Source organism: Pipra filicauda, unplaced genomic scaffold, assembly GCF_003945595.2.
Source record: "Pipra filicauda isolate LSUMZ 115617 unplaced genomic scaffold, ASM394559v2 scaffold721_size132957_pilon, whole genome shotgun sequence".
Classification (NCBI taxonomy): Eukaryota; Metazoa; Chordata; class Aves; order Passeriformes; family Pipridae; genus Pipra; species Pipra filicauda.
The window spans coordinates 83870-96413 of NW_024104889.1; the positions used below are offsets into that span (position 1 = coordinate 83870).

At 62.6% G+C, this 12544-nt stretch overlaps 2 protein-coding genes across 2 annotated transcripts in view; both read right to left on the reverse strand.

Moving 5' to 3' along the window:
* Window positions 1-3928, reverse strand: part of LOC114002435 (cyclic AMP-dependent transcription factor ATF-7) — a 57366-nt gene extending 53438 nt beyond the window's left edge. The window contains exon 1 of the mRNA XM_027748401.2: window positions 3858-3928. The gene's annotated coding sequence lies outside the window, so the exon portion shown is untranslated. The remainder of the gene's footprint in view (window positions 1-3857) is intronic.
* A 743-nt stretch (window positions 3929-4671) lies between these two features.
* On the reverse strand, window positions 4672-6940 carry ATP5MC2 (ATP synthase membrane subunit c locus 2). The gene is made up of 5 exons (XM_027748400.2): window positions 6874-6940; window positions 6067-6167; window positions 5515-5592; window positions 5023-5183; window positions 4672-4928 (listed from the first exon to the last, which is right to left on the reverse strand). Exons 2-5 carry the CDS (start codon window positions 6103-6105, stop codon window positions 4814-4816), a joined length of 393 nt encoding a protein of 130 aa, XP_027604201.1. The 5' UTR covers window positions 6106-6167; window positions 6874-6940; the 3' UTR covers window positions 4672-4813.
* Window positions 6941-12544: the final 5604 nt, after the last annotated feature.

Genomic DNA, 12544 nt, shown 5'->3' on the forward strand with positions numbered 1-12544 from the left:
CATTTGAAGAACTGAAGAATGTGAAGAACTGAAGAATGTGAAGAACTGAAGAATATGAAGAACTGAGTGGAACCAAGAGATTCACTGAGGATTTCAAGCAGGAATCCACCAGCCAGAGAAAAGCTGTGCTCTGAGCGCTGACCAAATCCATTTGATACCCAAAGGGAAGCAGAGCTGTAAACCTGCTTTTGGTTTAGTCTCTCTAAGCAGATTCCCACACACCTCAAGCCCAAACAGGAACCACTTCTGGCTCCCCAGGAAAACCCAGGCCGCTGGCTCAGCCCACCCCACTCACCCATGGTGCTCCCAGTCCCCTGGAGCCAAAACTGTGAAACCAGATCGCTTGAAATGGGGCAAAAATAATTAATGAATTACAGGAAGCAACAGGTCCCCAGTCCTGAAGGTCTGTCACAAAAAGGTTATTTTCTCCCAGCATTTCCTCTCTGACTGCAGCACAGTTCGGAGTTGAATGAGCAGGGGAAGAGCAGTTTTGGAAATCTGGCCTCAATTCTCAGTGCCAGGAACGTGAAAACAAACAAACAAACAAACAAAAAACAAGAAGGAAAAAAAAAGTCCCCAAGAAAGTCCAGAGGATAAATAAACCCAAACAGACACGCAGCAGCACCACATGTAATGCAGCAGAAAACGAGTCCAAAGCCAAATCCAAGCCAGAGATGTTTTGCTAACACACAAACCACACTGTGGGTGCAGAGCCTGTTGTGCTGAGCCCTTCCAAACACAGCTCCACGTGTCCCCACTGTCCCCCCTCAGCACAGCTCCTGTTCCTCCGGCTGCCTCATCCCTGGAACCGCCGTGAGCTGAGAGCAGCTCCCGGGGCTTCCAGGAGCATGGAAGGAGCATTTGCTTTCTTAGAAGGGTCTGGGTTGGAAGGAACCTTAAAGGTCATGTGGGTCCAACCCCAAAGCCTCCCAGCCACCCCCCGCCCACCCGCTTGTGCTTCCTCTCTCCAACTTCCCCATCTCCCAAAACGGGAGAGGGAGATTCCCTGCCCGCCTCATGCCACATCCCCAAACCCCCTTTTATCCATCCTGAGAGTGTCCTCACCCAGTGTCTTCTCTGGCAGGGCTCTGAGGGGTTTTGGAAGAGATGGGAATAAAGACGTGACTGAGAAGTTGGGATTTTTTTGAAGCCACGTCCTTTTATTTTGGCCATCTCCCTCCACACCTCCCAGCCATGTCACGGGGATCCCAACTGTGCCACAGGGATGGCAGAGTGCTTCCACAGGGATTGCAGAGTGCTTCCACAGGGATTGCAGAGTGCTTCCACAGGGACTCAGAACTGCCACAGTCAACCAGCTCAGAGAGGAACCTGCACCTGCCAAGGTGGGCTCAGCAAGGCCTGTTCACCTCACACCTTCAGCTCACAGCGAATAAACCAAACCAGAGCACTAAAGGAGCCCTGGGAAAGACTGGAAAACAAGGAACCTTGGGAAAGCAGAAATACGAGGAAGAATAAGTAGAAATTCCTGTCAGAAACAGCCCTCCCCAGGGCAGAGCCAAGTCAGAGTGAAAGAGGAATTGCGAGAGGGGGGTTTAACACATTCCCGAAGTTTGTGTTCAGCTCTTCCTTCTCCTCATCCGAGGGGAGGGAGGAAGATCCCAGTCTCCAGTGCTCTGATGCAAACCACGTCCAGCTCCGAGCTGTTCGGTGTCAGAAGGATATTGGCAAATTGGAAGGGATTCAGGAAAACATGGATAACAGCTGGAGGGATTGATTTCCAAGGAGAGATTAAACTATCTGGACGCGCAGCTTGGCGGAGCAGGAGGAGGGTGGACACGATCCCTGTGGACAGTTCCTCGCCAGGCAAGTGCCAGGGAGCAGGGGAAGGGTCCGGTGTCCCACAGCCCGAGATCACCAAGGGCTGGCACCCAACTACAGAAATCCAGGGCTGTGTGGTCTCCCAGCTCCTCAATTCCCAACCAACTTCCAGCATCAGGAATAAAACCCTCTGCTGAGAGAAGCCCTTCGTTACCAACCTGGCGGGTTGAGTTCACCCCCCACCTGCTGGTGGGTCTCCCGAGCCCTCCATCACTTCAGCCCCGTGGAGCATTTGGAGTTGGCAGCAGGACTCCCCCCCTCCTGCCACAGGAGGTTGAATGTGAGCTCTGGCTTTAAGGAAATGAGGATGTCAACCCTCCTCGTTTTCCAAACGGGAATTTGGCTGCTCAACCCACCTCCCACACCTTCTCCTCCGCATTTAAACACTGGAGTTATTCTTAGTTGGAATGGCTGTGGATTCCTCCCTGGTGTTTTAGGGAGAACTAGAGGAGCCCTCTGGACCATCCCTGGGGGAAGAAAATCCCTGCCCAACAGGTACAGTGGAATGGAAAGTTCACTGCAGTTGGTGACACTTTTAAGTTGAACCAGAGCATCCTTAGAGGGACCTGAGCAGGGAAAGGGGTGACACCTCCACAGGGACAACGAGGGACTCAGGAAAGAGGTGACAAAGGAAGGGGCAGAAAGAGCAAAAGGGGGCGAGCTGAGCAGAACAAGGAGTTTGTGGGGTCTCACAGGGCTTGTCTCACACCTGAGCCAGCCCATCCCTTCCTGAGGGGCTCCAAACCAGCGCTCCCAGCAGTGGGAAGTGACAGCTCCGAGCTGGAGCTGCTGAGAGGCGACAGATCCCACAGTGCCAGGTGAGCAGGGGCAGGAGAATCCTCCCCAGTTCCACCAGCTCACGGGAGTCAGAGCCCCCAAAGCCCCCCAGGGGGAATTAACCCCTGGCTCTGACTTCAGAAGAAAATTACTGAAACTCTCCAGTTGCTGCTGTTTGCATGTTTCTGCTGCTTCCTTCACTCACTGGGAGGGAGTCACCGACCCCCCAGGACCTGAGAGCCCCCCACCTCACCCCAATCCTTATGGATACCTCCAACCCCTCCACATCCCTTCCACACCTGCTTCCCACACTGAGCCCCCCCCACATGGCTCTGGATGCCCCCCCCAGCTGCCCCAGAGGAGTCACGGGCCACCACACTGCGCCCAGACCCCTCCTCACCCCGGAGGACCGAGTCCAACCCGAGGGGCTCCCCCAGGACCCCCCCCAAGGCTCCTCCAACCCCCCAAGGTCCTGTATCTCCCACCCCCAAGGACATCCCATGTCTCTCCAGGGCCCCCCAGGCCCTGCACACTGAAGGGTCTCCCATATCCAAAGACATCCCCCCCATTCCCTCTCAGCTTCCAAAGCGCCCCCATCCCCTCCCAGACCTTCAAGACCCCCCAGTGCCTCTCCAGGGCTCACTCCCACAATCCCCAAGACCTCTCTCTCTTTAAAGCCCCCTCACATTTGCAACCCCTCCCTCGTTACCCCTATTCGCAACCCCTCATATTCCCCAGGGACCCCCACAAACCCTGAGACATTCCCCCCCCAAGCCCCCCAAAAGCCCCCCTAGCCTCCCAATTCCGCGGTTCTCCTGCCGAGGCCCCCAGCCCTGAGCCCCCTCCAGACACCCCCAATGCCGCTGACACCCCCAGACCCCCCCCAGACCGCCAATTCCGGGGTCCCCGCCGGGGCCCCCCGCGCTCCCCCCGGCCCCGCCCGGGCCCCTCGCTGCTCCTCGGCCCCGCCCCGGGGGGCTGGGCTTGACCGCCATTGGCTGCCGAGCCCGCCGCTCGGGAGCTGCGCGCGATCCGATTGGCCGGGGCACGCTGTCAGTCAGCGCAGGGGGGCGGGGCGGGCGGAGCCGCTGCCGCACGAAAACTCGGGGAGAGTTGTGGGGGGGAGGGGCCGGCCGGGGGTCCCACCGCCCCCCGGGATCCCCGGGGCTCCCCCCGCCACCGCCGCCACCGCCGCCGCCCCGGAGCGGCCCCGCCGCCGCCGCCCCCGGTGCCGCCGTTACCTGAAGGAGCCGGGGCCGGGGCCTCGCGCTGGCGCCGCTCGCGCTGGGGCTCGCGCCGCCCCCCCCCGCCGCGCCCCCCCCAGCGCCCCGCCCCGCGCGCGAGGCTCTCGCGAGACCTGCGGGGAGGTAACGGCGCCGCGGCCAATGGGAGGCCTCGGGGGCGGGGCCTCGCAGCGGAGGGGCGGAGACTGTCATGCTCAGTGGGCGTGGTCAATGAGAGGACCCGCCCAGAAAGTCCCGCCGTGCTGCGGGGATCGCGACACGTGGGGACCGGGGGACACCGAGGGACACCGCGACCCCCGGGACACCCCGAGCCCTGACACGGCTGGGACCGGCCCCCTGGGACACTCCAAAACCCGGACACGGCCGGGACCGGCCCCCCAGCACACGGGGACACCCCAAACCGCAGACACGGCCAGTAACGGCTCCCCAGGACACCCCAAAACCTGGACACGTCCGGTAACGGCTCCCAGGGACACCTCGAACCCCAGACACGTCCGGTAACGGCTCGCAGGGACACCCCAAATCCCGCACACGGTCAGGAACGGCCCCTGGGATACCCAGGGACACCCCAAACCCTTCTCCTGGCCCCAGGCTGCCAGACACACAGTCCCGGTTGAGGTGTCCCCTCAGGTGGGATGTCCCTGCAGGGATGGACAGAGGTGACAGCCCGGGAGAGCAGTGATGTTCCCTGTCCCCTGAGGGCTCCGGGTTGCACTGGGGCTCAGCCCCAGGCACCTGGGGGGACAAAGCCAGCCCAGTGCCAGCTGCACCAAGTGACACAGGACAGGGACAGCAAGGAGACACGAGGAGCTGAGAGACCGTCATCAAACCGTCTTTATTCCCTGCCCGGCCGTGGCAGGGCTGGGTCCCCCCCCTGCCCCCTGACACTCTCAGCTGGGCGGGAGGCCAGGCACAGAGGGACGTCACCGTCACCGCTGCCACCTCCCATCCTGTCACATGGCGAAGAGGATGAGGAAGGCCACCATGAGGCAGAAGAGCCCCATGGCCTCGGAGAGGGCGAAGCCCAGGATAGCATAGGAGAAGAGCTGCTGCTTGAGCGAGGGGTTCCTGCAGGGAGGGGAGGAGCAGGGGGAGGTCAGGGGGGCACCAGGACCCCCCGGCCGCCCCCCCACCCTCCCATACCCCCCCGGAGCCCCCTGACCTGGCGTAGCCGATGATGAGGCTCCCGAACACGGTGCCGATGCCGGCGCCGGACCCGGCCACACCCACGGTGGCAGCGCCGGCCCCGATGAACTTGGCGGCCGTGTCGATGTCCCGGTGGGCAGCGCTCGTCCGGAGCGTCCGGGGGGCTCCCACCTGTGCCTAGGGGTGGGAGGGGGGACAGGGTGAGCTTAGCCTCACCCCAGCCCCCTCTCGGGCCTCGGTTTCCCCCCGGGGAGCCCCAGAGTGGGAGGGAGTCATAGTCACTCCCCTGTGCCCTTCCCAGGGCACTGAGCACCCCCAGACCCTCCCCATGTACCCCAGAGAGGGTGGGGGGCACAGCCACCTCCCTGTGCTTTCCCAGGGCACTGAGCACCCCCAGACCCTCCCCATGTACCCCAGAGAGGGTGGGGGGCACAGCCACCTCCCTGTGCTTTCCCAGGGCACCGAGCACCCCCAGCCACCCCCGTGCCCCCCAGCCCAGGTGTGTTACCTGCTCTGGCCGGGCCTCGGGGCTGCTCAGCACCGCAGATGAGAGGGGTTGGCCCAGCACCCTCGAGCTCCTCCTCACCTGCAGGGCACACACACTCCTCAGGTTTTGGGGGGGGACACCCACCCTGCACCCCCCAGGGCACTAAAAACACCCGGGGGGTCTCCCCCACACCGAGACCACCGCTGCCACTTCTGGTACCTCCTGAACATGCTCAGCCCCTTGGCAGCACCCAGATGGGGGGGAGAGGTGTCCTGGCACCCACCACTTCAGGGGACCACCCGAACCCCCCTCAGCTGCCAGGGCCCAGCCTGGGCATGTCACTGCCAGCACCGTGTCCCCCTCAGTGACCTCAAGGGGTGGCAAAGGACCTGTCACCCAAGTGGCCAAGACCCTGGGCATTGCTCACCTGCCAGGGCTCAAACCTGCACAGATTGTCCCCAAAAACCTCCCTGTGTCCCCAGGAGGGGGGGAGGTCACACATCACCCAGCAAAGGGGTCACACATCACCCAGCCCCCCCCCCCGAAGGAGGGGGAGGGGCTGTCACTACTCACGAGCGCGGGAGCTGAGACGAACTTTGCACAGGTGAACATGGCGAGGGCACGGGGGGCACGTGTGGGGCACGGCTGGAGGGATGGACACACGTGGGACACGGCTGGAAGGGACACACGTGAGGCTGGAGGGGACACAGGAATCGGGGGTCTGGCCCCAGGGGTGACCTCGGGCCAGGGGGTCACACAGGGCACACACAGTGAGGGGGGGAGGAGAAGTGTCACTGTCACCCAAGTGACAGCTCCCAGCACCGTGGGGAGCTGTTTGGGGACAGGGATTCGGGAGTTGCTCCGTTGCAAGTCCTGGGGGTGTCACTCCCCGTGGAGGGGGGAGGACAGGAGCTCCCGAGCAGACCCTGGTCACCCTCCAGCCAGGAGGGTCCTGGGCAAAGTCAGAGACTGGGGCTGCTCAGGTCACCTGCTGGGCCTTGGGGGGCACGGCCTGGGGACCCCCAGCCCTGGCAGGGGACGTGGGGATCGGGGAAGGAACGACCCCCCAAACACAGGATCCCCCAAATCTCAGCGGGTGAGGGGCTGCCCCAGCCGGCTCCTTTTGGGGAGGGGAGGCCGGCCCTGTCCCCACCCACAGTGTGGGGGGGCTCTATTTGCCTCCCGTCCAGAAGAGCTCCGGATCCCCCTTGCAGCCCCGCCCGGGGTCTGTCCCCCCTCAAGGGCTCTATCCCCTCCAATCCTCCCTGTCCCATCCCCATGACTCCCTTCCCGCCCCAGCCTCTCCCTGTCTCCCCCAGCCCTCCCCGTCCCTCCCGTCCCCCCCGTTCCCTCCCGTTCCCTCCCGGTCTCTCCCCTCACCGGGCTTCGCCGGGCAGGTCGCGGCGTTTCCCCGTGCGCAGGCGCGGCAGGAAGTGACGTAGGGAGGCCACGGATGCCGCTGCAGCGCCCCCTGCTGGCAGGGAGGACACAGAGCGGGCAGGGGGCGGGGCCGGGGGCGGGGCGAAGCCGCCTGCGCCCCCTGGCGGGAAAGAGAGGGGGAATAAGGGGGGGTGTACATGTGTGTTCATGTGTGTGTTCATGTGTGTGAGTGTGTGTGCACGCGTGCGAATGGGTGTGTTCACATGTGTTCATGTGTGTGAGTCTGTGTGTGCGTTCACATGTGTGTTCACGTGTGTTCGTGTGCGTTCACGTGTGTGTACACGTTTGTGTGTGTACGTTTGTGTGTGTGTGTTCACGTGTCTGTCCCTCCTGTCCCCAAATCCCCCATCCCCCCAGTCCCCTCATTCCTCCCGAGCCCCCCATGCTCCCCAACCCCTCAACCCCCCAATCCCCTCATCCCCCCTGAACCCCTCAGACCCCAAAGCCCCTCCTGCAGCCCCCCCGCACCCCTCCAGCTCCCCGCACCCCCCTCTCCTCCCGTCTTTCACACACACACATACACACACACACCCCCTTCCCTTCTCCTTTGCCTTTTTCCCCCTCGTTTTCCCATGTTATTGTTTTATTCCCGGTTTCAGCCGCGGCTCCATTTGCTGCCGTTTGACCTGAACGGCTCAAATTAAAACCCAACTTTCTGTGCGCCGAGCAGGGGTAGTCGGAGGGACCCCCCCTCATTTCCCCCCCCCTTCTCGGTGTCCCCCCCCGCGGTCGCTGATGGGTTTAATGTCCCCGTAATGGCTTTGACCTTGCGATTGATGGTGGGATCGGTGAAGCCGCCTCGGCGTGACGGGGGCTCGGGGGGTGGGGGGGGGCACGGGGGGGTCCCTCACTTTTTAAGGGGGGGCTGGATTCGGGTGGGGTTGGGGAAACTGAGGCGCGAATGGGACAGGGTGAGGACTGATATGAATTTGGGGCGTGGGAAGGTGATGGGGGGGCTGGGAGTGGGAGTGGGGGTACGGGAGGGGTGTTGGGGGCTTCAAGGTGGGGGGGGACACACACGCGTGTGCCAGGGTTATGTGCGTGTGCCTGGCTGGGGGGTCCCCGGGGTGCGGGGGCTGCCGGGGGTGCCCCCCACCCTGCGGGGCTGCCGGAGGGGGGCTGCCAGGGCTGGGGGGTCTCGGGGCGGGGGTTATCGGGAAGGGGGGGTCCTGTTGCCCCACCGGCCCCATTCCCGCTCCCCTCCCCGTCCCGGTTCCGGCTCTGGCGCAGTCGCCGCCCGCGCTGCATCTTAATGAGGCGGCGGCGGGGGGGGACCGGCCCCGCGGAGACCCCAGAGACGGGGATGGGGTGGGATGGGATGGGGACGGGATGAGCACGGGATGGGGACGGGGCCAGATGCCTCCCTCCGCCCCCACATCCCACCGGAGCCCCCCGAGGGGCCGGTGATGAGGGGGGGGGAATGTTTTGGGGGTCTCGGGAGGATCCCCCTGCACCGGCAGGGCCGGTGACAGGCAGGGGAAGGAAGGACAGTCACACTCCCCCCGCATCCCCCCGTGGCCCCGGGGTGGGTGACATCCCGGTGACAGCTGGTGTCCCCAGGGTGGCAGCCAGACAGCAGGACACTGCGGATGCAGAGCAGAACCGTCACCCCCAGCACCTCCAGAGAGAGCACCCAAGGCCCCCCACCCCCCTGCCTGTGTCCCCACCCCTTGGGTGCTCCCCACATCCCACCTCCCACCTCCCCCTCGGCGGGGCTTCCCCCACCCGTGTTGGCACCACGGGGCACTGCCAGCCCCCGGGAACGACCATCCAGGCCCCCTTGGGTGCCACCAGACCCCCGAGGAGGGGGCAGTGCCGGCGGCACCCACGCGTGAAATACGGCCCATAAATCCCTGCCCTGTTGTGTCTCGCGGCTCAATTAGAACCCGGAGCGACATGATTCAGCCGAGGGGATGGCGTCATGGGAGGCAGGAAAATGGAGGGAATTAGCGGCTGGAGAGCCAGGCGGGGAGAAAAACCTGTCTTTTGGGGGGGTCATTAATGGATTTTTCACCCTCGTGGTGCCAGTGAAGGGTTGGGATGCGCCGAATTTATCCCAGGGGGAATTTGGGGTGTCAACCACATCATGCTGCAAAAACAGCTTTAACCCCCCCCCCACTGTCACCATCCCCTCTCATCCCAGAAATGGGGGCTTTGCAGGGACTTTTCCAGCTGGGAGGAGTCCCCACACAGCCCACAACGATGGGAATGAGGGTACCTGAACCCCCTCAGCTCCCTTGACCACAGCCACGCTCCGTTTGGCTCTGGCCGCCTCTGCCGAGGATTTTCTTTTCTTCTTCTTTTTTTTTTTTCTTTTTTTTTTACATGCTCTTTTATGACAAACTTTACTTTACGTTTGACATTTAAAAGCTGATCAGATCTTCCCTCCAGGACAGGGGAAATGGAGATATTTATTGGGGTCTCGCCGATGCTGGAGGAGCTGTGAGATTTACTCCGACAGCGCGGCAGGATTATGGATCTTGTCTGTCCGGCCGGGACGCCGGGGCTGGGGCTGTGCCAGGGGCAGGGGACAGCGATTTATAGGGGGCTCAGGGCCTGGTTTAGCCCCCCTGAGAAGGGTTGGCAGGAAGGGGGTGAGAGCCCGGCCGAGCTGGTGAGGATTCTCCGGCATCAGGTGTGAGGCTGAGCTGCCCGTGTCACTCTCTGGAGGGGTTTTTGTGTTGAAAGTGAGAGGTTTGGGGTTTTTGTGTGACCCTGCAGCCCCTCACTGCCCCCAGACACCCAGCTGGCTGCTCTCCTGCTTCCCTGCCGGCCCCAACCCTGTGGCACCTCCCGCCTGGGGCTGTGCCGTGGCTTGGGGACAGCATCTGGGACGTGGGGACACATCCAGGGTTGGGGATGGTCTCTTGCGTGTGGGACACAACTTGGGGACCACGTCTGGTACTTTGGGGTGCTCTCTCAGGCTGGGGACTGAGTCACACCTGGGTCAGTGTCTCGGGACGGTGATTTGGAGCCGGAGACACGTCTGGGGTCAAGGGACAGTGACTTGGAGCTGGGGGGGTTGGCTTGGCTTGGGGCCAGTGCCCCAGAGCTGGGGGGGTGTCCCAGAGCTGGGACACACAGTGGGGAGGGACATTTCCTCTGAACGGGGACAGTCCCTCGTCCCCGGGGACACACCAGGCCCAGGGCTGGTGTCTCTGACCCTTTGGGGACACACGAGGAGGAGACCTCACAGTGAGTGTGGGAATGAACAATGTGTGTGTGCACGTACAACATGTGTGTGCACATACAACATATGTGCACGTGTGTGTGCACGTACATGTGTGTGTGCACGTACATGTGTGTTTTCATGTACTAACACAAGTGTGTGTATGTGTGTGTGCATGTACTGATGCATATGTGTGCATGTACTAACACGTGTGCACATACCAACATATGTGTGCACGTACCAACACGGGTGTGCACAGGTGAGTGTGCATGCGTGGGAGTTCACATGTTATGTGTGTTCACACCTGCACAGGTGAGTGTACATGCGTGGGAGTTCACATGTTATGTGTGTTCACACCTGCACAGGTGAGTGTGCATGAGTGGGTGTGCACATGTTACATGTGTGTTCACACCTGCACAGGTGAGTGTGCATGAGTGGGTGTGCACGTGTTACATGTGTGTTCACACCTGCACAGGTGAGTGTGCATGAGTGGGTGTGCACGTGTTACATGAGTGTTCACACCTGCACAGGTGAGTGTGCATGAGTGGGTGTGCACATGTTACATGAGTGTTCACACCTGCACAGGTGACTGTGCATGCCCAGGTCACACGTGTGTTCACACCTGCACACGCCTGTGCACGCACACGGTGTTGCACCGACATCTCCCCTCACCATTTACAGTCCTTTTTCCTGCTCGAGCCAAAACCTGGTGTTTTTCCCCTCAAACTACATCCCAGCTCCCCTTATTTTTTGGGGGAGTGGAGGTTTGGGGGTCCCCTGGGCGGTGCTGCCCTGGGAGCGGGGGGGCACGGGGGACGCGGGGGGGCGAGGGCTCGGCTCTCTCCCCCTCCCCTGCACTGCACCACGATGCTACGGAAAATCAAATCCCTGCAGTGGCGAGCGGGGAAACATAAAAAAAACGGGAATAGAAGCTCGGAGCGGGGGGGGGAGACCGGGAAAGGTCACCCGCTCCGACCAAAGCCATCTGGGGACAAGTGGGGTCCTCGCTGTCACCCGCTTTTTCCACTCTCCCCATCCTGCTGCCCCCTCCCCCCCCCAAATCCCACCCTTCCAGTTCCCCCCTCCGGGGCCCAGGGGGTGCCCTCGGCTCGGGGGCGGCTCCGGCAGGACCCCCAATTACAGAGCTGTGATTTATTGGCGCAACCGCCACCCCTCCCAACCACGGACTCACAACAAAAGACCCCGTGGAGGGGGGGAACCAATCCGGCCTCTTTCCTCCCAATATTTTCCGCTGTTCCTTTGTTCTCCTGCCGCAGGGACGGCAGCGCCCGCGGCCAGGGCTCGGGCTGCTCCCGGCGTTTTACTGTCTCCCTTTCCTGGAGGGTTTTCACCTAAACCGGGGTAGTTTTTGCCCCCGTTGCCACCCCTCGGATCCCCATCGCCGGCAGCGGGGAGAAGATGGGGGTGGATGGGTCCAGGGATGGGGTGGGGGGACGTGGGATGGGTCATGGGCTGGGAAAATGAGAGTGGGATGGGATGGGATGGGATGGGATGGGATGGGATGCATGGAGAGCCGGGGTGGGATGGGGTGGGGCAGGGTGGGGTGGGAAGCAGCGTTCCAGGATGGGAAGGGTATCCACAGGCCAGCGCAGGGGCCGTGGGATGTGGCTGTGTCACAGGAGGGGACACGGACACCCGTGGGTGCCCCACAGGGAAGTGACACAGTGGGTGTCACCCGGGGATGTTCAGGTAACACCCAAGGACCCGGCGCAGGGCAGAGCCGACGTTTCGGCCGCTGCCTGGGCTGGGGTCAGTCCCCGAAATGGGGACGGGGAGGCGGATCCAGCGATTCCTATTTTCGGGACAATTGCTCCACCCTCAGGGCTGGCCCAGGAGCGCAGGAACCCTGGGACCAACCCCCAAAACTCCCCCGGGACCTGCCACCCACCCACGGCAGCCCAGGGCTGGCCAAGAGCTCGGCGAGGCTCCTCGCACCCCACTAGCCCCCCAAAAACCCCAGAGCCCCCCGGCACAGCTCAGCCCTCCCGGCGAAAGGTCTTGACGGGGGGGGAAGAGCTCAGGTTTGGGTCGGGGGGTGCAGTGGGGCTGCCGGGGTCACACACTGACCCTCCTACTGCTGTCACCCCCATCTCCGCATTGGGGTACCCCAAAGCCAGGGCAGCGGCTTTGCCCCCCCCCGGCAGGATTTTGGGGGAGCAGCGAGTCCCGGGGTCCCACGGCCACCCCGACGCTGCCACTGGAAGCCTCCCGTGCTCAAAGCGAGCTGGGAAATGGGATTCGTTCCACCAGCCCCGGCGACAAAAGGAGGGAAAAAGAGCCGCCAAAGCCGCTGGAAAATGAATATTTAAAAGAGAAGGAAACCCATTAAACCGGCTTCATTTTTATTCCCATTACAGCCCATTAAATCAACGCCGGGGCAGGCAGAGGCAAAGTGGCTGCGGGAGGGGAGGAGGGGGACAG